The sequence below is a fragment of the Dermacentor albipictus genome, chromosome 10 (assembly GCF_038994185.2).
Source record: "Dermacentor albipictus isolate Rhodes 1998 colony chromosome 10, USDA_Dalb.pri_finalv2, whole genome shotgun sequence".
Taxonomy (NCBI): Eukaryota; Metazoa; Arthropoda; class Arachnida; order Ixodida; family Ixodidae; genus Dermacentor; species Dermacentor albipictus.
In genome coordinates, this window is record NC_091830.1 from 22,084,719 (window position 1) to 22,111,725 (window position 27,007).

At 43.6% G+C, this 27,007-nt stretch overlaps 1 protein-coding gene across 7 annotated transcripts in view; it reads left to right on the plus strand.

Moving 5' to 3' along the window:
- The window catches only part of LOC135919679 (galanin receptor type 1-like), a 214,602-nt gene extending 189,706 nt beyond the window's left edge, over nucleotides 1–24,896 (plus strand). For 5 of the 7 annotated variants that reach the window (XM_065453526.2, XM_065453528.2, XM_065453525.1 and 2 more), the window contains 2 exons: nucleotides 17,919–18,202; nucleotides 19,746–24,896. In XM_065453526.2, the coding sequence (XP_065309598.1) occupies nucleotides 17,919–18,202; nucleotides 19,746–20,193 (732 nt within the window). In that variant the 3' untranslated portion in view covers nucleotides 20,194–24,896. Of the gene's footprint in view, nucleotides 1–17,918; nucleotides 18,207–19,745 lie in introns of all 7 variants that reach the window. The other 2 variants (XM_065453529.1, XM_065453530.1) reach the window with 2 other exon arrangements.
- Nucleotides 24,897–27,007: the final 2,111 nt, after the last annotated feature.

Below are 27,007 nucleotides of genomic sequence, written 5' to 3' on the forward strand. Positions count from 1 at the left end.
TGAAGTTAAGCATTTGACCACATGACGCGCCATTACATTGCTTCTATGCTAATCGCTTTGTATCGGCAGCTGTTGTGATATAGTTTCTGAGAAATTCTTTATATGTAAGGTACTATAGCTTTGAAGGCCAACTGTAAGAAAATTTCGCTTCAGGTGAATTGGTTGTAAATGCGTTGTACATAACACTAAAGCAATCTAGGAAAAGCCGTAGGGTAACTAATTGTATAATTTTCGGGAACCTTAAATGTCCAAGCTCTTTTTCGAGCCTTTTTTATACGTTTAGTGGTGCACAAATGCAAAACATATTATCGCAGCTATATCACTAATACCTCAACGAATAAGCATAATATAGCAGGTAGTGACAAACGCATTTAATTTGCAGCAGACGTGATTAAGGTGCTGTTGAGACGGCTGATAACCTTGGCCTGAAGATGTAATACCAGCGTGAATACTGCTTTGCACGGCCCATTTTTGTACGTTCCCAATGCAAATGCATGATTGCTTTTACCATCCGTAATACCACGTGTTTGCACGGCGAACACGCTCCACGAATTTATAATTCTGTCGCTTTTCTGATGCGTCCATGACGAAGCACATGCATTCTCAGCGTTCTGCAAACCGCGTTTTAGGATTGCCTTCTCATACGCAAAAGAAAGGAAAGTTCATAGTAAGCGAAATGAAAAATGCTGCTTGTGCAACTTCAGTTACGCATGCTTTGCTTTGACTTCTTGGAAATTACCTTCTAGTTAAACCTTTCATTTTGCTTCCTTGAGTTAAAATTTCAAAGGCGTCAGCGACATTCCTTCGTTGCATCCGGTGCTTCTTGCTGTGTATGGCTGCCGCGTACTTTCAAAGCCACACATTTATTCTGCTTGTTCTGTAACGTGAAATGCAATTCAGCTATTTCCTTCCTTCTCTCTTTCAATTAAGTTTTGAGGTGTAGAGTCTTCGCTTGAACGGCTGTTAATTAGCACTGCTGTTTGCATTTCTCAAGAGCGTGCCAAACAAATCCCTCATAATCCTGGCTCAAGCAACATTCACGTGGATAATACGATACAGCTTAGCGTCCGCAGTGATATCAAAACGAAGTTGCATTTGGGTTTGACTACACCATGTTTAGATGGTTACCTCGATATTGGGAGCAAAGATACATTAAACTTCGTCACCAATGAAGTCTCGCGATATACGCAGGGAAGTTCGAGCAGAAAACACAGCGTTTTCAGCAGAGATCAGCAATACGTGAGGAATGCAAATGAGGAATGCCGCGCTCGTGCTCAAGTATTCAAATATCTTGCTTGAAAAAGAAGTGCTTGCGACAGTTTGCGTTAATCGACGTTATTACGAAGCTTGCGAATTATTCAAGATTAGAGAGACACCTACAGAAGTTGTGAAAGTAATGTGCCTTGATTTAAAAAGCACAACTGGCAAATATTTTCTATCAGTTTAGTATCTTCTTAGCGCGTTTGCTAATTAAGGCAGTATTCCTAGTCATGAGGTCCATTTCATCGAGTGCAATGAGCGTATATAGGAAGTGCTTCAGCTGGTTTTTATTAGAGCATGTATAACGTTTTTGGGGCAGCATGCATAGCGTTTTTGTGGCTGCGATTTAACCTTATCGGCATCGTGGCCGTGTGTTTAAGACACTTGCCCGTATCAGCACATCTCTGGTTTCTAACTGCGGGTGGAAATTGTGGTATCACGACCAAGGTTGCCCTATGGAATCAGTCAGGGTCGGAACCCGGCTCCGCACCGCGATTTAACCTTTGTTGCGCTTAGATTCCAGAATACGTGATGAATTTATATTTTACGCACGCGTACATGTATGTATGTATGTATGTATGTATGTATGTATGTATGTATGTATGTATGTATGTATGTATGTATGTATGTATGTATGTATGTATGTATGTATGTATGTATGTATGTATGTATGTATGTATGTATGTGTGTTTGTGTGTTTGTGTGTGTGTGTGTGTTTACGCACGTACGTGCGATACCTGTCTCAAGAATTCACGCACCGAGTGCAAGAAGGTAGGAGAAATAGTAGTGGTGCCCACTCTCTCGACCTCTCCACTGGAGAGGACCTGGTCGACCTCTGCTACTAGCGGGACTGCTCGATGACATGGCAGAAATTTGTGCGTGCAGTTTTTTTTTCGAAACAATTTTGCAGACAATGTCTTCTTTGCTGGCATCACACGGGTTTTCCCTATCTTGAATCTAGGTAATTTGTAACCACTTGCAAAAAAAAGCACTCTAACCCCTTCAAAGCGTGCTAGCCAGGCACAAGAGATACTAAAATGGAGGTCTCGACAAAGCAGAAAGCGCGAATTAGTCGTAGAGTAGGTAAAGTCCGCCTCATAGGCTTAATTAACGCCAATCCAATAAATACTCGCATTGCACTACGCTCTGTAAAGGGTGCACCGCCGTAGATACAGACACGCTGAGGCGAAGCTGCCATACGGCTAGCTTTTGGGTAATGGAGCCACTTGGACTAAATTCAGGATTCGTGCGAGGTAGTGGTGCCCGAAAGGTGGCTTTGGTGGGGCTCACAAGAAGCAGGAATTAGTCATAGTAGGTAAAATTTACGGTGCAGGCTTAATTAGTGCAAGTATAGTCGACAATTATTCACAGTGCCTTTGTGACTGCATAATGTGCAGGATCATCCCTCTTGGCTACTTGGTAAAAAAGAAAAGAATATCAAGCAAGTGTCGACACTGAAGTAGGCGTGGTAGGCTTAACTTTGCAAGAAATGATGGAATAATTGACATCGTAAGTAGACACAAAGGAAAAGTTGACTCACCATCCAGGCCCTGCTACAGGGCATGTCCAGCGAAGCTGTTGCAAGAGCCCTAGAACTGCTAAGTGGGGTGTGAAATGTTTTATTACATTAGAGTAATGGTAGTGATAATAGCTTTGGGGTCACCGTGGTAGAGCGTGATGGGTTCCGCGATACTTTTCGCTACATTATTCGCGAAGACCAAGTCCAAACACGATCTGTACCGCGTGGTTGGTTGATTGGGGTCATTGTAGCATGCGAGGACAAAGTTGTCCCTGACAAATGAGAGGAACCCGTCCTTCTTCTCGGATTTCGCAATGTCAAGATCAGCGTCACCCACAATAACCACTGGTGTGCTTCGCTCTTGTCGCACCCATGCAAAGTGCTTTCGCGTAAAGTTCTCCATGTCTGTTTTGGATGTTCCAGGATTGACGCACATTGTGAAGATTAGCATACCATCACTACCACCACGCACTTCAGCACACTCGGTGGCATTGGTCCGTGGCTCTAGCTTATGGTTCTATAGTAAAGCGTTTCCTTTGCATACATGGCTACATCGCCGGCTCTTTCGTCAAGCTGGTTTGCGCGTGCGATCCCAGTGTATCTGGTGCCTTCGATGCGTTCGCATGCACATTTCGCTTCATACTGCTGGGCGCTTGAAGCCTGCTTCACCAAGGCCGCGGATAGGCCCGGTATTTCACAACCTCCAGGATCGGCCCACATTTTTGCCCACGGTGGCGGACGCGAAAAATGCCAACGTGTGAGAGGCTAACAGCTTTGTTGTGATAGAATGAACAGATATAATCAACATTGAGTTGAACAAGTCTTTTGAGCCACTATTTCTGTTGGCCTTCTCTTCTTTAGCGTAGGCACTTGGTTGACGCTTTCTCTTTTCAAATGGAGATGACAAACAGACGTAACAAATGTGGTTAAAATATTGGTGTAAACATTTTTGATGTTTTCAGTCTTATTAGTTGTATTTTGTTTTATTAGTAAACTGCTGCTTCTGCTGCTCCAGCGTGGTAAAGAACTTAGTCAGGAGGATTACGCCCTCATCTTGCCTTACCTTGCGGGCAAAGCTTGTACTCGTTCGGCCCAAGTAAATAAATAAATAAATAAATAAATAAATAAATAAATAAATAAATAAATAAATAAATAAATAAATAAATAAACAAATGTAATTTTGATCTGAAACTGCGCAAGAATGATGGATAATAAAGTTCATCAAGTTTTCCTAAAGGCCCACGAAAAGGATGCACTATGGAAAAGAACGGTGTTAAATTGATCGAGCGTTTTCGAGACAGTTGTGAGGAGGGCAAAGGCGACGTAGGATCAGAACGCCCCTCCACCTCACACAATGGGGGAAGCATCAATTGTGAGCGTTTTCTGCGCACAATGACGGTTGATTGATTGCTATAATGCTAATTGATGAAATCGAGGGTTCGACGGAAGCCCGTCTGGTCGGGATGAAGCATTGAAGAAGTAAAACGAAGGACACCGACCAACATAGAAGTGCTAAAAAATGAAAAAAATCTAAAACATTGTGAACAAGGCTTCCGTAGCGAAGCCGAAACGTCTTTTAGATTTTTTCATTTTTTAGCACTTCTATGTTGGTCGGTGTCCTTCGTTTTACTTCTTCAATGCTAATTGATGCACATGGTTTGGCAAAAGTTTGTGTTCACGCGATATTGGCTGAAAATTTAGAAATGAAAGATGCGTGGCTCCAAGATCATGCCGGAACGGCAGAATATCAAGAAAAAGTTGCGAGGAAAATATTTTTTTGCGTTGAAAAAACAAATCTTCACACCACAGCCATAAATTCTTTCAAGGAGCCATGACCGGCAGTGAAACTGGGATTTATGATTACGACCATGAGCTGAATGAGCAGAACGAAGCACTCGGTTGGGCTAGTTGGTTCATTGCACTGGCAAATGGCGCCAAGGAACGCCACAGACAAGAAAAGGAGAGCAGGACAATCCCAAGCGTCTTGGAATCATCACCGCCTCGTTTTCTAGTCAGTCGTGCTCTGGCCCCGTTTTTCACTGCAGAAAAACAAGGCAGGCTATATTGCTTAGGACATTTTACGCTTAGGATATAAAATAAAAATGTCTTGCTCATGGCAAGGCACGTTTCATTTATGGCCTAAAAGTTTTTAATAACCAAGCCTTACTTGAATTTTCCTCGCTTTTCGTCTTTTTTTTTTCTTGACGTGAAAGACCTTCCAGTTTGGTTAGCATTGAGGTCGCTTGTTAAAGTTACATGCAATAAGAGAAGTTGCACTACTATCGCTTGTATCTTTGCGACCGTAACTGCCGTGTTGAAGAACTTCGTTATTGCTCGATCATTTGTGGGTCGTTCGCGCAGATGGCGTAGTTTTCTTGCCAAGCATGACGTAATCAGAACTAAATTTAGCCTCTCGGCTTTCAGAGACGCGTAGCTGGTTAGAACGGTCGGCCGATGCGAGCGTAAGTCATCTTGCTTGCGAAAGCTCACTCAACCATAGTAGGTATTATCCTTTAAATTCAAAGTTGTGGTAATAACGACGTATATGGCTTGGAAGCGTACAATTTGTACAAGCAACTTGGCGATTGCTTGGTTATGGCACTACAACGTTCAACATGTAGGGTAATGAAATGGCGTCGAGTGACACGGGTAGCAGGACAGAGGGACGCCAATGCGTGCCCAGCATTTTATTCACAGCGGCTCTGTTACAAATAAGAAACGAGCGCAACTGAAACATCAGACCGTAAGAGGCTCACTAGCTGTACTATAATTTAAGCACGTAATCCTTTTAATGCGTGAACAAATGCCGCGTGTGAAGGCTACGTTCTTCCTGCCCTCTAAAGTCCGCCTGCAATGTTCAGGATGCGCTTCGACATTTTCCGTTTTCGCCCCAGCGTCAGCGACACGGACCGCCAGAGAGGCAATAAAAATGATACGCCATTCCAAACAATATCGGCTCGGATTTCTTCTGAGCGTTATGCTCTGCACTGTGATGTGGTCAAGCACACAATATTTCGCGCTTCTAATATCGATCGCAGAGGCATGCAGTCATGTGCAAAATATGCGCACTTGGTCATTTTCGCAAATTGGTGAGAAGTATCTCGTGATAAGTGACCGAAAGTGTTAGGCTGTGTGTTCGGGCGCTGCTGACAGTTTTGCACACGTTCAATGCAAGGCACCTACGGACGAATGGCCGCCGGCTACCACCGAGTTTTACTTGTAGATGGAGCATAGGTCGCATGCAAACGGCCTCGCAAGGTGGCTACTGCCCATTTACCCTGAGCAGCACGCATCACACATTTCCCAAACCCAACTGCGGCTGTGTCTAATTCACCGCCTACCCGATAAATTTTGTGTCGCTTTGTGTATTTTTCGTTATCGCACATTTTTTCGATTCACTCTTTAAACGCACTGATTTTCCAGCGGCGTAAGCAAGGCTGACTAGGCAGTTCAACAATTATTTGAATTGTAACAACGCCCACAAGGAAGTTCGAAGCACCGTTTGTTACCATTCTATACAAAAAGAAAGCTAATTGGCATGAAGCGTAATTTCACTACAAACTTTAACCTCACCTTTTGGAATCGCTTCTGTTTGTAGTTGGTAATACTGGGGATGAGCAGACGCAACTAAATATCAGGGCAGGATATCTATTTGTAAATTACGTATAGGAAACTACGCTCGCTATTAGAGTTCAGATGCCGAGGTTTAACTTCCCGTCATTTAGCCGTGGATTGTGAGGGACGCCGTAGTTGAGGACTTCGTGTTACTTTGCACCACCTGGAATTCTCTGACCTGCACGATGAATGAAGTACGCAAGCGTTTTGCATTCCACCCATGTCAAAATGCGGCTGCAGTGGCCGATTCGAACCCGCGTCCTCGCATTCATGAGCGCAACGCTGCGGCCACTGACCCACAGCGGCGCGCCGTAGAATTTTCTGAGTGACGTGCGCAAAAAAAGATAAGCGCTTTCGGAAATGCAAGTGCTGCCACTTCAAAAGCCTGCGTAAACACAGATTCTGAAGCCAATAGGGCGCGTTCGCCTCTCCGCGGCGAACACGAACTTGGAAATCGGAAAATGCAACCCAGCAGTAAAATAAATACCGACAACGGCACAAACGCGTTACACAGATAAATACAACGGCCAAGGAACGTAGCCAAGAGATTGGGCAAAATTAGAAAAAGGCTTTGGTGGCGCAACCCGCCACCCTATTTCGAAGAGATGCTCACAGCATCCGCCCATCTATCTTGCAGCGGCGAGATCTGTCGAAAGTGCCGCTTTACGAGGCCCTCAAATATTATTTATTCCGACAAGCAAGAAAACTCGTTGGTCGTAAAAAATATCAACGCTGTGCAGCCTTACACACCACGTCCCGTCCGTGTACGGTATTGCGAGTGTCGGTACGTTCTTATCTCTCGGTAACCCGCCGCGGTTGCTCAGTGGCTATGGTGTTAGGCTGCTGAGCACGAGGTCGCGGGATCGAATCCCGGCCACGGCGGCCGCATTTCGATGGGGGCGAAATGCGAAAACACCCGTGTACTTAGATTTAGGTGCACGTTAAAGAACCCCAGGTGGTCGAAATTTCCGGAGTCCCCCACTACGGCGTGCCTCATAATCAGAAAGTGGTTTTGGCACGTAAAACCCCATATATTATTATCTCTCGGTACATTTTTCCTATCCTGCATCCAGTAGAGGAGATTAGCACGAGTGGCACGTACGATACATGAAGAACTTGTGTTGCCATAAAGAATAATATCGAACAGCACTAGAAGAAGAAAGAAACGCATTGGAAGTACGAACTTGGAAATCTCAAGATACAACCAATATTAGGAAAAATACCGAATACACCAACGTCAACTAATCAAGAACCCTTAAGACATTTCGTAACCTGTTTGATGCACACTTTAATTGCCCAGTGATCTGGGATTAACTCTGTCTTCAATCAGCTGATTATATCCTGTAGAGGCAAATTTTCTACTTTCACCCCACTGCCTCCTACTCTGTCACTCATGCCTGCGCTTATCTCCTGCTGATACTCATTCGCGACTCTGATGCTCAGTACTCTGGTAGGCCAACGGTTATCTCCTTTACGTAATGCATGACTTGCTCAACTCAAATGCGTTATCGTAATCTGAAATTGAATATTTTACCCTCTTAACATATTGGCAGCTTTCTAAACTGCCACGTGACTGTCGGTGGATGAAAGCACCTAATTCATTGATATCTTGCTAGGAATAAAATCATGCAATAAATGATTGCGCATGTCTGCGGACGTGTGCTTGTATTTATGTCTACGAGTTAGCTTCAGTTCCCATATTAACAACAGCATCGGTGGGCAAAGCTAATATTGCATAACGCCTACATCTCCCTCATACCAGCGCTCGTGCGAAAAAAAGAAATAATAATAAAACGTGCAGCCACCGAGAAATGCTTTGCTTCGTGATATCAGATCTCGTTCTCTTGCAGTGTTTCCCGTGTAAAAAAAAAGAAAAAGAAAGATGCATGCGGGTTAGCGCCTATATATATACTGTTTGATAAGGCACCAAAGTGACTGAGTTATTAAATTTCTAACTCCGCTTTTACGGCCGAGATGCGCGTATATCTGCCCACGCGTGAAAGCCGTAAAAGCGGCAGGAAAGTGCGTATAGCTCACATCTACTGCATCATTTTAGAGGCAAAGGCCGAGTAAGAAAAACAGGCAATAACTGCCCCAACTGGCTGTGTGCCGTGCTCGTGGACAAAACTGTTCTTTTTTTTTAGTCTTCCGTAAAAAAAAAAGAAAACAAACAAACGACTTGGGAAACCCACGCTGAAATACTCTATCTTTATTGCACCAGCTGTGACGCGTTTTCTTTTTTTCTTGGCGAATGAACGCGCTTGCACGTGGTATTCGGTTGTGGCAGCAAAACTCTACTCTTAAATAAAAAAGAAATTCATGAAATACTTTCGATGTAACGTGGCGAACCGTGCAAATCCTAGCTAACGCTACTTAAACAATGTTCGTGCTGCCGCTCTTATATACACGGCTCACGCTGCAACTGAAACTTAAACTCTGTTTGACATAAAAGCAGTCTTCGTGGCGGGTATTGTTGTTTTCATTAAGCCTCGTATAATCAATGAAAGGAGTAATACGGGTAAATAACTAAATATTACCTTTATTGCATGATATTCAAGTGCATACAACTTTACATGCTGGCACTACAGTTCCATGTACCTTTTGTTTTACGTAACTTGAAAAAAGATTTAAAAGAAAGAGCATGGTTGAGAGTGCTGTAATACGATAGCGCATGAGCGCAGTCACGTGGGTGTATTTCACAATTCGCGGGCTTTCTTTACACGCCAAAAAAAAAAACAAAAATCACCACGCAGCATGCAGATTCCCAGAAAAAATTGGATCGGTCGTTTCTCAACCTCTTCGACAGTGTAACAAAGCGCACTTGGCCCTAAATGAGTATTAAAGATGTTGACTAATTGATTTCAGGTAATCACCCAATTAAACTGGATATAAGAGATATCTTGAACAACGCCACATGATGGCCAAGCCTACGTCATTGGTTTCACCCAGCTGCGGTTAATACTGTTTCTTTTTAAATCCTCGGTTGAAGTTTCTTGAAATGCCCTGTATAGCGAAGTGAAACCGAAAAATGATTTGTTTGATCTTGTAGATGCACTGTTGCCCGGGAAAATATGTAAAACGCGCTAAAAACAAAACGAAGGTACGATCTCCTAATGAATAAACAAAGACATTTATTGCAGCAGCTGCTGCATCCCCGAAGAAAACGAAAGCCTCGCTTTTTACTATTTCCTTGCGTTATAAAGGTCCTTGCGTGAGCAGTACGTCCACCATCGTGGCGCAGTAGTTGTGGCTCGGCGTCACTAATCCCGGGAGCGTGGAATCGAATCCAGGCCCCGGCGGCCGCATTTTGATCGGTGTTGAAATGCAAAAAATGCCTGCGTACCCTCAGCATGACGTGGCGTACTATAAAATGGTTGTTCTGACGCGTAAAAACGCACTTTTTCTTTGCGTTAGCGTGGCCGTCTGAAGACGTCATCGCTTGTGTTACGGAGGGGCTTCAGTTTCACTAAGCAACTTCGGGCACTTTTTGTGCTCTCATTACTTGCGCTACTAAGCATGCTCGCTGGAAATCACTCGTTCTCTGTAAACGCACCATCCGTTGCGTCTTCCATCATCGCTCGTATACTTTATGAGCCCTTGCCCCACACAGTGTTGCAAGCGCTTCGCAAGCACGATTGCATAATTTGGATGCCAAGATATTACATATTCTTGCGCTGTCGTGTAAGAATATCAGAGATGTTAGGAAGGACGCGCGCGTGATCATGCATGCGTGTGTGTGGGTCACTGTGTGCGTTTTCTGTGTGTGTTGTATGGATGTGTCTGAGTGTGTGCGTGCGTGCATGCTTTTCTTATCCGTTTCCAAGGAGGTCTTGTTGCCTGTCGACGGCAGCAGCCACTTCTCTTGACCGTCGAGATAGTTCCAGTCAGAATGGCGATCATATCTGAACCAACGATTAGAAAATATACCGTACCATTAGTTGCTAAAATGAGCTACGAAACAATTGTTCCCGGAGGTTCAGGAATGATGTATTCTCGACAGGTGCAAATGTTGTCCTTCTAGAGTGCCATACTCTTAGGAAAACATGGTCTTGTGTTTGTTGCGTGAGCGTGGGTGTGTGGGTGTTTGAGTGTTTACTAATTGTCGCATGGAGTTGGTGGCGCCTTTAGAAGGCTCCCGCTACTTCTGCTGAATAACATGCAAATTCTGCTAAAGACCGCGAAAATGTTAGAAGCAAAAATGAGAGGAAAATATATTGAGATCACTTTACAAGGTTGACGCAAGGAAGCAGATATGCTGCATCATTTCCTAACTTCACTGCCAAAAAAATATTTTGGCAAGTGTTGACTATATTTTATTTGGCAGCTGCTAACTAGGTCCCTTTTACGCGACATTCCATGCAAAAGAAGTGGTCTTGTGTTCTTTATAGGATTTTCGCTGTTGCTGTTGTTACTGTTGTGGTTGTTTCACGGTCCAAGAGCTTGTTTGTAGGAGCACGTTTCTGCGGTCAGGTTGCATCGTAATGGTTGCGTTCTTGTAATGCAAAACCATTTATTTGTTTTTGTTTTATTTTTGGTTAATTAGACTTGCTGTTTAGTTGATGACGATCACAGGAAGTTTCTCCCGCTTCAGTTCTTTTTTCTTTTTTTTCAGACTGCGAGCTACCTTGGGGATTGATGGGGGCTTGAGTTTCTACACAACGTATAGTGCAGACATACTGTGCCTGTAAAATTTGTTATAGAGGTGTGCTGACTACATTTCTACGCTTTGTGCGACGAAATGATGAGACTTCATGTCGAAAAGTTCTGAGTTCGGCCGCAAGAAGCAGTGTGGTGGACCGCTCCGGGCAGCTTATGTCTAATCTGGTTTCACCCGCCGACAAAAATTAGTAGCTATGGCATTGCACTGACCGCAGAGAGGTAGCGGGTTTACCCACGACCTCAGTGGCAGCACTATCGTGGGGCCACGATGTAAAATGCATCGTCTACTTTGATTAAGTTGCACTTCAAAAAAGTAACAGGTGGTCAAAATTCTTCCGAAGTGCCCAATGGAGGCGTATCTCAAAATTATATCATAGTTTTGATACACGAAACACCAGAATCTAACTACCACCGGTTCATTATAACGCCTGAATAAGTAGAAGCATATATGGAGGTTGAAGTGAGAAGTGGAACGCAGAAAAGGCACTGCTCGGTCGACCGAAAGTGTGTTGAAAATGAAACGCACTAATATAAAGATGACAGATACCAGAATAACAAAAATGTATTTGTGTAAAGTCACATAAATAATAGCATGTATAACCAGCTGTCAACCTTAATATTTGATTTCATGACCAGAACGATTAGTGTGTTACAATTTCATATGTTTTATCTTCGATGGGTGCAAAACTCAAAAATTATTTTGCGCTGTGCATTAGTGTGTGCCTCAGGTGATCGGAAGTAAATGGAAACTTTTTTAATACGGTGTTCATCATAAATGGATCGTGCTTTTGGCCACTTGAAGCCGGCAGACATAAATTATTTGAATTAATCCTTAGTGGTGGGTGAACCTTTTCTTCGGGATATGGTGATCTGAACGTTAAGGATAAGGAAGGAGTCACACGATGACGTCACGATAACGACGGCATTGCGGCGTTATGGAAAGGGCGGCCACAAGAAACGCAGTTTCGAGATCTTATATGCTGTCGCCGTGAGAAAGTGCAGTACGTTGTTTTACAATGCCTGTGTACATCTTTGCGTTCTATGAAGTATGTGAACGCTATGAAGAAATTTTTCAAATTGTAACTGGTTGTTTCAAATTGGCCTCGTATTTCGGTCGGGGAGCACGCAGGAGGTAATTTTTTTGAAGAGCCGATATATTCCCTGTTCTGAACAATTACTGTTACTCTACTTCGTGAGCAGATATGAGATGACTGGACTCAATATTGGGTAGCAGAAATATTAAAATAATCAATCTTATTGCAGTTCGCTGTTGTGGAGAAGCCGATAACATAGTTTTGCCAGCATTCCCAATATTGTAAGAAATAAATAATATAAAGCAATAAACAAGACTCCCAGTTCTCGGACATCGACCTCCCCACGTTGGAGGCCTAGGCCCCGTCATAACTGCTGGTTTCAATAATAAAAGTTTGTTCCTCATCCTCCTCCCAGTTCTCGACACACTCGCTATATACGTTGATCAGTCGCCATTGTTTAAAGTGGTTTATCTGGAATTGGACAGGGTGTTTAGGGGTTTAATATTGTTTGAGATAGAAACGAGCAACAAGAAATGCATTGAAAGTATTTCCGAACCAGTTGTTTTCCTAATAATTTTCGAAAGACCGAGGTCAGTTTAATGACCCGAGATGGCGTTGTTTAGACTTGCGAGAAAGGACAACACTAGAGCTAGTAATGTTACCGAAATGGAAACGTTTGTCGTGACTGAGGTCTCTGAGCCCCACTCTGAGAGCTCATACAAAGTAAAGGGCGTGTTAGCGCCCAGAGTAGTGAAAGTCTGGAAATTTCATCACTTGTCCGCCATTTCATTTCATCAGGAGGAAGTGCTTATATTAGTTGAACAATAACGGAAGCTTTTGAAGTATTGCTTTCTTGCTCCCTTCACAATTTTTTACAAATTGCGATTTCTTCTGGCACATACAAAGCGGTCAACAGCGCAAATCCTATTGCTGCCCTTCAGCCGGAGAAATAATGTTCTAAACGAAGAAGTGCACCACAGGATGAACCAGATCCAGTGAGTTCAAAATTCCCTATCCAAATTCCGAATCATTAAGAAACAGGACATATTAAACTCGTATAACGGGAAATGTACACGTTAGACATAAATCGCCACGTTAGGATTGAGATTCATCCTTAAAAGTGTTTGATAAGAGTATTCGCTTGTTGCGAGATAGTAGTGCGTACAGTAATTTTCGCAGTTTCAGGCTTATTTATTTTTACCTTCTTTTATTTCATTTCATTTATTATTATCCTCAGGGCTTGTGAGCCTCACATAGGGGAACAGGCGTCGGCAAAGTGCAGAAACAAAATAAAAGAATGCAACTGCAAACAGCTAAACAAACATAGAACTTACAGAAAGAGCTTCGCATAGGAAGGCAAGTAAAACAACAAAAAACATCAATTATTGGCACAAAGAAAAACAACCCACTAGTGTATTTCTAAAACGGGAGGAATCAGTTAAAATAACAATGTAAGGAAGGCGAGTACAATGAATACATGGTTTCAGCAAAAAAAGTTTGTTACTATGTCTTACTTTTCTATCTTGCCACATCAGCCGTTTGAGAATACTCGACAGGAGGGATGAAGTGATGAACAAGCAATGCTGTTTAGGTCTACAATGGCAAACTAATGCATGCATCCACAAAAAATGGGCGTCGAGCACCTTTAGTAACAAAACATTTTGCTCAAAATCACAATTATGGATATTACACGAATCACCATGTACTGTACATTTAACCGCATAGTTAGTTCGCTTCTTTATTTCTAAGAAATTTATTTTTCCTACAGTTACTACAGTTAGGAGCTAGAAATCCGTTGGCTAGCTCGGGCATCCGGACCGCCATTGTCGTCAATGTGATTGACTGATTCTTCTTTAACGTTCTTCGTAAAACTGGGACTAGCATTCCAGAAGGTTCCTAGCATGCGAGATGTTCTATTACGGCTGCTGAGGGAGGCTCCCGTGGCCTAATGGTTGTACCTTCCGCACCAGAGGTCCTTTGTTCTAATATGGCCACTGGGCTATTTGATTAATGTTACTTATTCAAAAATTTATACGGTGATATATTGTTACAAGCATGACATACTTGTATCATTTCGGTATGTGCCACAAGCTGTAGCGGGGCACACGATAATATAGGGTAGAAAAAGACGTTCGCCTGGCGATAGTGGAACCTCGACTGACGCTCAAGGCCGTCCGTTAAATCATGTTTTAATAAACCCTATCTTCACAGAGAGTCGCCCATAACAATATGTATATGCGGAAAACCACTCCGACGGCGAACATTTTCCTGGAGTGCCTGTATAGCCGCTACGGCGATAAGATATTAGAAGCACTCGGAAATATTAATTATATCTTCTATACATGCTACAGTCTAACTCACAACATAGCCTTCGCCACAGCACGGACAAAAAGCTGTGAAAATGAACGCACATTAGAAGCTTCGCTTTAAAATAGTGTTGAGCAGTCTCAATACAATCGCAGCTCGTGCCCCTAGGGCAACGTGAAGTAGACAACTGGACGCACTAACCGCTGCACTGACCATTTGTTTTAATACACGGGAGTAAAACGTGCCAGAAAGAACAAAGAGCTAAAAATTTGAAGGTAATGCTAGACACATGCGTCCACAAGAATGGCTAGAAAATGCGAACCTCCGATAAAGATATCCAGTGCGGCCGAAAGAACTACTGTGTCTTAAACATGTCTTAAACATGTTTAACATGTCTTAAACATGTTAAACATGTCTGTCTCACACTCTACGGTGCGCAGGGCTGTTTGGAACCACTGACAGAAAAAGGGATACGATGAGTCACATGAAGTTCGAAAACAGCGAAAATGGAATGTTTACAATGTAATACCTAACTCTTACTTAAGTGTTCTCTGGAGCATGTCCTATAAGCACACGGCATCTATACATCTGAACAGCGATCAGCTATTTCAGCAGGTGGAAAGAAATGACAGCTTGTAAACCGCGGCACAAAACAACCCCCTTTTTTCAACTATGTTTTCACAAGAATGCTTTCCGATGGTAACCTAAAGGAGAAAACAACGTGCTGACTCCTGCAGCAATGATGATCCGATGGACAAGTCTAAAAGTACATCTTTCAAACTGCATTCCAACTGCGATGCAGCGTGAATCTCGCACATGCACCGTGCACATATAAGATGCATCTATTGGACTATCGCGAAGCTGTGACGCTGGCTAATGTATGCGCATGTTTGGACCATCCACAAAGACCTTGGAAATAGTGTGGTGTATGTTGAGTTTCAGAGGCGATAGGGACTGGCATGTTGTATGAGCCCGCCATTGTGTGCATCACAAAGAGAAAGTTTTCTTCTCACAGAGACTCTGGATTGTATACCCATATGTGAAAGTGTTTGGAAGGCCACAACAGGCCCACGCTCTAAACGATGAACACGACATTTGCTATTGTCGCAGTGCAGTCGCAGTTCAGATGCAAATGATGGCTGCTTCTAGAACCTACTGGTGTCGCAGTGAGTTCTGCATTGAATAAACTGATCAAGTGTGCTGAGGTTTGATTTATGAATTGTTAACTCAGCTGACCACTCATGGCCACACGTTTTACGTATTGCACCTATGTCAACTTAGTAAGCCAGAGAGACTGTGATGCGCGAAGAGAAAACGTTGGTTCGTATTGTACCCTAAATAACATTTTAACAATGTCTCAACTCCGGTCCGTAGAAGAAGACAGCGCTAAAAACCTGGACGAGATAGGCAGAAGACGTGACGAGCACTTTCCTCTCTTCATACCAAAGAGCTCGCTTTAAAACCCTTTTAAGTAGGCTCTGCTACAGTTGTGGCACATAATCAGGGCTCTGTCATGTTTACACTCTTCGGTTCACCGCGCTCATCGCAGAACACTTTGGACGAATTTTTTACCCAGTTGTGCGCCGCCGAGGCACTGTATACTACCGCTATTATTTCAACTAAACTTTTGACCTATTTCTTTAGCTTAACGCGCTTTGAATGACCGGTCTGCTCAACACGCTTCCCGAACTAACAGGGTAAGCTCGTTCAAGCGTCAGCCTATAGAAAGTTCGTGATTTGCGCTCAGCAGAGCACAAATAGGGTAGTTCTCGCTTCACAGTCTTGTTGTGTACTCTGGGGAACTTGCCTTGTGCTTCGATCGAAAGACACTTCGAGCATCCGACCTTTCACGTATCTTCGAAACACGCTGTGGCTTACTCCTTATGCTTGACTGCCGTCGGCATCGATGTTCGAAACATGTGAAATTCATGCCTTGCCGTGCTTCGAGAGCATCGCTTCAAAACTACGCTGTGTCTTCGCTGGCTTTCGCGTGGGAATTTATTCGTAAATGCACCGAAAGCAGGTGAGGGGGTGATAACGTGAATACAAAACATAATAAGAAACACCGTTATGAAAAAAAAAACAAGCCCTGTCAAAGACGAGTACCGTAGTCGAAACGTCGGGTGCATCAGTATCTTTTTGCTTTAGTACAGTTGATCAATTCAAGCTGCCATCTTCCAGTAAACTGGTGTAGAGCTTGGGCAGTATTAAAAACAGTAATGCAAACTTAATCGGCTGCAATAAAACCATAAAGAAGGCTCAAGAATCAAAACATCCGCCCTCTATATCTGCCAGCAAGCTGTGCTCACAAAACGCAATTTTAGAGATAACTAATGCGAAACCGCACGAATTATGCGAAATTAGAGTACTATGTTATGGTGAAGATCACACGTTCAGTAATGCTGCCTAATGACGTAGATATGTTATTTCTGTTGAGGAAGTGCCACAAACATCTCTAAGCACGCCACAGTGCTAGAGCAGGCATGCAGTGTAGTTTGGAGTTAATTTAAGAGGTTGAGCAGAAGATAGGCGGTGAAAAATGCACTGACCACCCTTAAACGCAAGAAGTTTTGTATCGAAACGGCACAGCGTCTTGACTAGTGCATTTCAACTAATTAGGCGTGTTTCGTCCAAAAAAATCAGTTTACGATGCGCACACTTGTCATTTTTGTTCATCGAAGCAATACCGTACGAATAACCGAAAACAAAGTACGTTAAAGAACATGCAAGCATCAGCAATGGTTATGTGCTGTAATAAATTTAAAGTAAAAGCCAAAACTCTTCGAGAGCAAGTGCAATACCATTTTTTAAGCAGAAATGAGCGAATGTTTCCGGCTATGCAGTTTATGTGTCTTGGAGAGCGAGTAAAAAAGGCCTCGGTGCGAGAAAATTGCTAATAGGGAGTGATGTTTCGTTTAAGAGAACTACATGCACAAGACGGTTCAGCGAAAGTTTAGTGTACTATATACTTTAAGTAGGAAGACGTGTTGAGTATGGTGTTGTTTAAAACAAGTCCTTCCTGATATCGTGGGAAAAAGGACAAGCGCACAATTATTGGAGTCTAGCGTTGCAGCACTTACGGAAGAAGATTGGAGCTTAGCACAATATTGTAACAAAGTTGGGGACCACGCAATGAGCGATCTACCGAAAATTTTCTGCTATAACGTTAAGAGACAGGAAGATAGCGGCGTGTATATCAGAGCAAACGTGGGTAGTCGATGTTCTACTTGTTGTTTAGAGGGAAAAATGAGCCTGGGCAGCCTATTTGTTGAAAAGGGCAGATAGCCTTTGGTCTGTTGTAGTTGCAGAATGGGCTGGTGACAACAAAATACTTGGTGGAGTGCCGAAATGAGGGAAATCGCAGGCGTGAAATGGTTCCAGCTTGCGCAAGCTGGGGTTTTCTGGAGGCTGCTGGGAGAGGACTTCTTCCAGAACGGGACATCAAACGAGTTGATGATTATGGCGCATCAAAATTCCCCCTCCTGTTGTTATACTTCACCACACCAAATTTCTTGCTCTCGCAGGTCGCCAAAATGGTCATGGTCGTGGCCGCTGCGTTCGCCCTGTCCTGGACACCGTACTTCCTGGTGTCCATGTGGACCCAGTTTGGCACCAACTACCTGGAGAAGCAGAACTATTTCTTCACTATGCTCAGCATAAACCTGCTTGCGTTCATCAACTCTTGCGTGAACCCGTTCATCTACGCGGCCATGAGCAGGCGCTTCCGTGGCGGCTTCCGGAGGATCTTGTTTCCCATTTCCTGCGCTGGAAGCTGCCAGTCCGGAACCAGGTGGCCGCCAACCGCAAGGCCAGTGAGCCGCACCGCCAATTGTTCACTTGCAGTTTTCGATGACTTATTTAGCGAACAATCTATAGCTGGCCCGCACAAATTTTGCGTTAGGCAATATTAGTGAGTGTATGTTCTAGTCATTTAAATTTTCAATAAGTTCTTATTCCATGACATTTGTAGTGGAACGTGATGCATTGCTGACGTATAACCATCATGAGTCTTGGCCAGACGGTACATCTGCATCTAAAATTTAAGTGCATCAATCGCTTCAAATGTGTGCATTTGATAAGGCACATGCACACCTAATCTCCAGGCTCTGCAGTTTATCCGGCGCATGTGCACTTAACCCCGGGTTGATCGTGAAGATGTACCCTTAACCCCGCAGTTCATCAAGCAGATGTGCTTCTAACCTCCGCAGCGGTGATGTTCACCAAGAGATGTGCCCCTAACTCCGTAGTTGTTCATGAACGTGAAAAATCTCATAAGTATAAATAAGAGAAGTCGTCTTGCTAAACGAGGACAAAGTGAGGCACAACGATAAACAAACGGGAGCGCTCCTGTGCGTTTATCGCTGTGCCTTACACTGTCCTCATCTTCCAAGCTCTCCACAGCATAACCGGAAATGAATGTGCTACAAACATTTACAAGCCCGCACACCCTAAATTGCATGTAGCGAATAAAAATGAGGGAAGAACACGTACCGAAACGCACACGCATTAGTGTAGCATGTAACTTGAACAGGTTCTGCGAGCATTTCCTTATTTCCGCTATTGTTGCTCGGCTATATCCTCCTGCTGACCACCGTCACCGCACATGAAGCAGGAACCTACAGGAGAAACCCATATGGCTTATCCAAGGACGCTTCTCGACTGAAGAAAAAGTTGAATGATGGGAAAAGTTAAAAGGAAGTTAAAGCTTGACACTTCAAATAGGTTGTTGCTTGAGGTACTATTGTTAGCACCTCAAGTAGAATTTCGCAGCTTGAACGTTTGCATTGGCTTTGCTTGAAGGGTTGAAAACTGAGCCTGTTAATAATTATGGGAAATATTTTGTAAAAGAAAGAAAAATATGGGACACAGGGCGAAATAATGACATTTATTTGAACATACACATTAGTATACTCGGGATGAAGGTGTGGATATAGAAACAGTCAAATTTGTTGAAGTGTGGTACCCAATAGCAGTGTAGAAAGAATAATAATATTGGTGGCCAGAACCGGCAGTTTTGTCTATTCAGACTTTGAACTAAACACTTTAACTTCTTGTCAAGCAGATTAGGCTGACGAGCGTGGCGCCTCTCCTTTGAATTACTCACGCTTTCAAAATTTGGTGATTTCTGTGGCATTTGTATCCTGATAGTCGCACAGTAACTTCTAGCGGCTCAAAATTTGGTATATCACCACAAGAAGTTTCGTTGAGAGTCGGTGCATGTTCTCGAGGCTGTACTTTAGGCATCCTTCAGCTTGGTACTTTGTTATCACCTCTGCTATTGCTGTATGGGTGCCTGAACAACTTGTTTTTATTTGCTATACTCTTTTTTCTTTCTCTGGCCGTGCTCGCAGGCCTGTGGTTCCCGCCTGTTCATCGTCGTTCCGGCTTCGCCTCCATCGGCTGGTGAACGGCACCAGCCTGCTGTCGACTGCGTCCAGTGGGTCGCAGAGCGACAGCCTACCCCACTCGGTACTCCCGGGGACTCACCCGCAGCATCGAGTGGCGGCGGCGGCGTTGAAGAACATGAAGCAGGCTAGACTGGCCACCAGAAGCGGCCACACGGGAGGTGCGGCCGCGACCCTGGAAACCGTACCTTTCTCGCTCGAGAGCGCCGTCGCCTCCAAGGAGGCCATGGACGACACCATCACCGAGCAGCATCGCCGGGCCCTCAGCGACTCGGTGCTGACTCGCCACAACGGCTGCTGCTGCGAGAACGGAAGCCTGCCCTCCGTTGCCAAGAAGCTGCCGGAGGTCGTCGACCCAGGAGCGATGTCCAAGCGACGAGGCACCACCCAATGACGCCCAGATTTCAGCTAGCGGCATTGAGATATCTATTCACCAGTCGCTGAGAAAGTGTTGCTCGAAGGCGTCCCTGGGGAGATCTGCCGAGTGGGGCACTGAAGAGTGGACCTGACTGCCGAGCTTGTGGTTTCGACATACAAGTCTTCGAGTCTCCTTGCATGCGTGAGAACAGTGTAAAAAGACAATTACAGTAGCATATTGGTAAGCCGGTATGCACTACTGAAGAAAGGTGAAGTGTTCAGGGTGTGGTAAAGGTGTTTAAACCGTTATCGCCTCAGATGTTAAATGGTCTATGTGAGCTCACAAAATCTTCTCAGTAGTATTGATGTCTAAGCAGATCTATTCACGAGTGACTAGGTATTATTGGGTCTGGCATGGTCCTACCTCTGCTCAGGATACTTGACTGAAGGGAAGTCGAAAACAGAAAAAAACATATGGGTAAAAAAAACGGCCTGCGGCCCACACAGCGGCAACAAACCCATATCGCTACACCTGTAAGGTTACTGGCAGCTCACATACATGACACCGTGTTTTTCTGAGAACTATATGCGGTGAACAGCGAAATGGCACGGCACTGCTCAGTCACTAACTGGCAGCAATATTTCCGCATGGTAAGGCCATCGGGAGCCTGTGACGACGATGTTCTCAAATAAATGTGTTGACAAGCAATGACATAACTAGGGGAACTAAGTCTGAGTTTAAGACAACAGTGCATGTACACTGGCAGCATAGGTTGAATGTGCAAAAGTTATGCCCCTTCAATCTGTGGCCATAAGCCGGCTGGTACGTGAGTTTATATGTGTCCTGCGCATCGCAAAGGCACGTATACAAATAGAACGTTTCCAATGAGAAATGCAGGCGTTTGCCGGCTCGCATATGTTAACTGCCCTGCTGCTCTCCACAGGGATGTTAAAGTGGATGAAAAGCTTATAGAGAAGAGCAATTAGAATATTTTGCTAATTATCTGGCGCGTATAGCAGTGATCTGAGGATAGAGATGGAACTGTTGTGCAGGTTGAACTTTTCTTCAAGGTTGTAATTGAAAGTCGGTGCTCGATTGAAAAGGAAATCTACCTACGATGGAAATATGATTGCAAGTGGCCGGAGCTTGTTTCAAGCTTCTGTGAAAAAGGGACAGATGGATTGCTTCAAAAGCGACAGAGTCTAGAAGAAAAGAAAGAAGCTTGTTCAGAGGTTAATATTTGGGGGCGTGCTACCCTGCACGAGAACGCGCAAAGAGTTCAGCAAGTAGGGAAGAAAAGACCAACATCGTGCTCTATGTAAGCACATTCAGCCGTAACAGAAAGTATAGCATCTAAGGAACAATTCTTTCTTCATCATAGGGCACAGGAAGAGCGTCAAAGAGCTGACACTCGAAATGGTCGCGAGCGAAATTCCAGTTGCGTATTGTAGAATGTAGAATATACAAGGATAATGGTGCTGAGTAATGTACACTATTAGGGGGCGAAATAAAGTCTGTGCTTTTTTTTATAAAAAACACCAACCTCTCAAGTATACAATCTAGTTTTCAGAAAGCGGTTTCTTACTAACCTTTTGAGGAAGAGGAATGGTTTGATGTGCACAGTTATAGCCAGGGCAAAAAAAGTAAGCCTTAGTAACTGAGCAGTGTCTGTTAAAAAGTCTTCTAAAACATCCAGAAGTTTAAGGCCGAATGTGAATATGTAAAATTCATTACGTTCGAAGTGTTGTGCATCTAGTTTGTTCACTAAAAATGAACTAAAAATGATTCCGTCCTAGTGATGTGATCAGATGATATAGCCTTACAAAGCAATTGCAGGAAATAACCTTTAAAAAACGCGAACGCCATTGTCTATTGGACACTGGTTCTTTTGGCGCTAGAAGCTGTCGCACCAGCTGGCAGATCAATGTTGTGAACCATTTCAACATTACTGTATAAGGCGTCTGTACAGCGCATCACCTTAAGCCCCATCAAAAACAATGTGGTATGTATGATGTATTTCGCACATGCACGATGCGAATGTGCATGTGTATCGTGCATGTGGTACAAAAACAGTGTGGTAGAAAACCAAAAAGTTCGGCCTGCAAGCACCGGTCAAGGCCACGTTTACGAAGCATCTTAGTGGGGAAGGTGGCTAGAAGCACTGCGGCCCTATGAATTTAAGGTGCTCAATGACATTGTATTGAATATAGTTAATATTGTGTGCCTGAATGTATACGCCTCTGTTCTATTTCTTGATGACAGTGGTCGGGAAATTAGCCAAGTGACCATCTTTGTGAGCCATCATACACTTCATTATACGTGTTTATGATATATTCCACTCATTTAGCCCTTTCTGCGCGGCTTTGATTATGCCTAAATGATGTGTGCATCAAGGCGGGGACATCACAAAAGACGAAGCTACTATTGGTGATTACTTCCTGCGAGCGATGGGCTGTACCATGCTTAACAAAAGAGTGTAGCTCTACTTTTGCATTATGTTTCCTCACTATTCCTATGGACTACGTCTTTTATAACATTAGACATGCTGAAGTGTGGCTACCACTTAATATAGGAGGACTAGAAATTTGGGTTAATTTTCTACAAGATGCGAGGCCCGCAAGGCAAGTTACCAGCATGCGCTTTCTTCTTACGCAGCAACTCTGTGCCTGTTCTTACAAAGTCAGCATGAAGATCACTGCACGTAAAGGACTGTGTAAGAGAATTACCTTTAGCTTGTTGAGTGGTATAATAAGCTCAGTGCTGTTGAAGGTAGGCCGTAAATTAGAAAGGGTTCTTCTACGTCTTAGGCAAGTCACTTGCCATGGAAAGCATAATGCGAATCCCACAGAGAATTTTACAAGGACACATGAAAGGTTCTTGAAAATTTTGATCTTCTTCAGGAAGTTGACCGATGAGAAGGTTGATGATGCCGTATGTGGAGTGGATTTACCGGCTAGATGGTTGGTCAACTAAACAGCAAAGTGCATGTGTTGTTGTGTCCTTACGTTAACCCCAAAAGATGTTTCACTACATGAAAGGCAACACACAATTTTTGTTCAAAGCCCTTGATTTTCTTGTGTCCCACTGGGCTGAAAGAAGTGTTACGAGAGGGTCTTTTATTGACAAGAACAGGTATGTACCAGACAAGAAAGTAGCAGAAATGTAGAACGGTGTTTACTTGTCTGCAGCAAGCTTTATTTGAGAAGCGGTCAAATGTTTTGCCTTCTGTTGAGCGCAATGTACTCAAGTGATTGGCCACTGATGTGTGGGGTTCGGTGAAGTGAAATGTATACACCCAAAATATCTACACACTGTTTTATCCGACATTTCTGTCAGATCATTATACGTAACTGTATGAGAAGCTCTATAATATAAATTAGGCTACACAGGCAGGCAGGAAATGAACTTTATTTTAGCCCGCACGATCACAAAACAAATGCTGATTTGTCAAGTTCAGATATTAATAAGTTAGTATGCCTAAAAGAAATAGGAAACCAGGTTTATAGAGAGAACTCGATGAAGATCATTGGTAACTTGAATTTTAACATGACAAAGTCAGTAACCAGCATTGTTAGCTGCATGTTTTCCAAGTGCACTGCTTTGTGAACAAGCAAGACCAGCTGGAGAAGCCCGTGCATAAGACTGTTCAACAATGAAGTAAACGAGCAGGAAAACCTAGAGATATTATTCAGGTATAATGTCGAACACACATTGTAAACAGTATAAATTGTTAACGAAGGTGTACAAAGCATGTTAGCACTCTTCTGTGCACAGCTAAGCATTGTTATAGGAAGAGTCATCCTGTCTACAGTGGTTTTAGAAATGTTCCATATGGCTCTGAAGTGCTAACCACATGGGAGCTACGTGCCACTAGTTTCAGCGTGTCGTCGCTGAGCGTCAGACAGTACACTTTATGCGGAATAATACGAAGTCTATAACTGTATCGTTAAGCTGTAAACCACAGTGTACTTGCGTTGATTGCAACAGATTTGAGATTCAATCCTGGATTATCCCGGAGCGTAAGACATACGCCCCGACCAAAGAATGAAGCGCCCAAGTTGAATCGGCAACATTCCATGTGGTTGAAAATCTTCAGACAACATTCTTCGTAGAACCGACACCGTGTGATACAGAAAGAGCTAATATATAAATTGGAATCGCGCATTAATGTTTAAATGCTTATATTTCACTTGCTATAAACAAGACTTTGCTGCACTGCAGGTATTAGTCATCTTTAGTAGGAAACTGTGGGAACTAGAGGTACAAAAAACGAGCCTGCTCTCCGACATGCTTGCCGCTGGCGTTCTTTCTTCGTGGCATTGTGGCCGTTTAGTCACTCTTGATTAACCCGCAGTCCCCACATAGGGTGTGCCTACAGATCAGGACTTGGAGAAAAAAAAATTGTGCTGTTGCTCTAAACAGGCGCGCAGGAATAAACTGAACTGGTTTTTAAACGCAACATTACCACAAAGTAAAACAAAACCTTATGTTCAAACAAATGATTCCCAGTGTGACTCTGCGTAAATATTTCCATACCTCATGCTAAAGTGTCTTTTATTGTTAAGGTATAGCGTATTTTCCGTAATTCAATGTCACGTATCTTCATATGTGCTCGTTAAAGCATGTGAAAATGGTTCTGTATAAACTTTTTATGCTGTTGTTTCAGAGATTTCAGAGATTTCACAGCTGTCAGAGATTATTTTCTGTGGAGCTAATAAAACGTGCTGTTTTATAAAAAATGACGCTGACATAACTGTTTCAAAACTCTTCAATCAACTGCTTAGAGGACTTTAATCGCAAGGGGAGAACATGTATTGAAAGTTCCTATGGCTGTTCTAACAACGCTACAGCGAATGATTACTAATCCTGCAATATTTAATACTAAGTACATTACAAATGTGGGAATGTACCTCATAAGGGATCACCCACATACACACAAATACACACACACACATGCACGCACACAAAAAACGAATTACTGAGAAGTGTAAATAGCTAACAAAAAAGTCAACAAAACGAAATAATATTAATAGCGTACCATCATAGTGTTGACAAGCTGTGTGAAAATAAAGCAATAGTCAGCTGTCGTGATATGTAATCTAGCAGTCAGTCGTAGCCCATTCTATGCACCTGCTTGCACTACAAGTATTGTTTCTTCAAGAGACAGAAAGTCTAGAGAAAACACAGAAGACCTGCGGTGACCTCATGCAGAGCCCGTGCAGAATAGTCTCAGAAGAAAAACAGACACAACCGTATGTGCCAAACGAAGTATCAGTCGACGCATCAGTGTCTCTTAAGAATTCTAAGACGAAGCTGCAATCTTAAACCTGAGCCTTTGAATTGGGACCCACCCCATGATCCCCAAGGCCATTTCCATCAAATGTGAAATTGTGGTAAGATGAATTCGTGAAAAGCATCGAGTATAGAGACGCTGTTGGTGGGTGCAAATTTCCCTATTGTATCGGCGTTTTCAATGCCTGCTAACATAGAATAATCATGAACATTATACACTAATATATTGTGCTATAAAACTATCATACGGCCACTCTGGTTGGGTCACAAACATCATCTTTACGGGCAACACTACAGCTTCCAGATGATGCACTTTCCTGCGGCCTATAGCCTTGAGTGCGTACCAACTGCCCCGATAGTAGTGTCGCTATGTTTTCTGAACCACTGAAGTTTTAAACCAGCAAGAAACACCAAGACATATCCAAGCGAAATTATCCCACAGCGACATGCTCAGGGCAATTTTTTAGCAGCTTACATGCTGCTTCTTCTCGAACTTCTGTGGCTCCATCAAGCCTGTGACTTTCCAGGAACACGCCTCCATTAATAGGCTCGTACTGACTGCGTAGCTCCCACCGTACTGGACCTTATTTTTTATAGTTGATACACCCCCTTCTGCGCAGGCTCGTGCAATCACCCCGTATCCAAGTGGCGTGACTCTGAAGCCACAGGCCTCGACGCGCCCGCATGCAGCTTGTGAACGCATACATGATCCCACACCTACCCTTGTCAGTCACGTCGGGCCGATACGGAGAGGAAAGATACTTTTCCATGTTCTCACTAGTAACAACAAGAAAAAAATTGAACATGACGGTCCATCTAAGCATTACCAATTGCTTAGCAAAGAAAGTGACCTCACTTCCCAATGCAATAGGAAGAAAGGGAACTAAGGGGCCAGATTTTATTAATCACATGACAAGACGCCAGCAAACAAAGACACAAACGACAGCACAGGGGAAATCACTTGCACTTACTGAATAAATTGAAGAAATAGTAAATTAATGGAAATGAAAGTGGACGAAAATACAACTGGCCGCAGGTGAGATATGAAACCACGTTTTCGCATTACGCATGCGGTGCTCTTACCATTTGAGCTACCACGGCGCTATTCCCGATACACTTTCTTGAGCATTCATGTTTTTGCTACTATAACTAATCCCGGAAGTGTCAGCTAGTGCCACCACTCAGAAACCTAAGTGGCTGATGTGGAAGAATTTTCTTCCACAGGTGTCGCGAGTAAATCTTGCACCTCGAGATTATTGATAACAAATATCGAAAGCTACGCTCTGCTGTGCTGCAGCAGCTAGAACTGACAAGGCAACCCTGCGACCACCATTTTGACAATCACTGAATGTGTTGGTGGAAATGAGGGGGGGGGGGGGGGTTGTCAGATGAAGGCTAGTTCGATTTTTCCATGAGCTAGGGGGGGGGGGGGGGAGCACCTGAATCTGGACCGAGTTCGGTACTGAACAATGCGGACCACAAATTTCAATGTTGAAGGGAAATGTGAGCGAAAATAAAGACCAGTAGTCCGTGGAATCTCTTTAATGCCTGAAGGAAA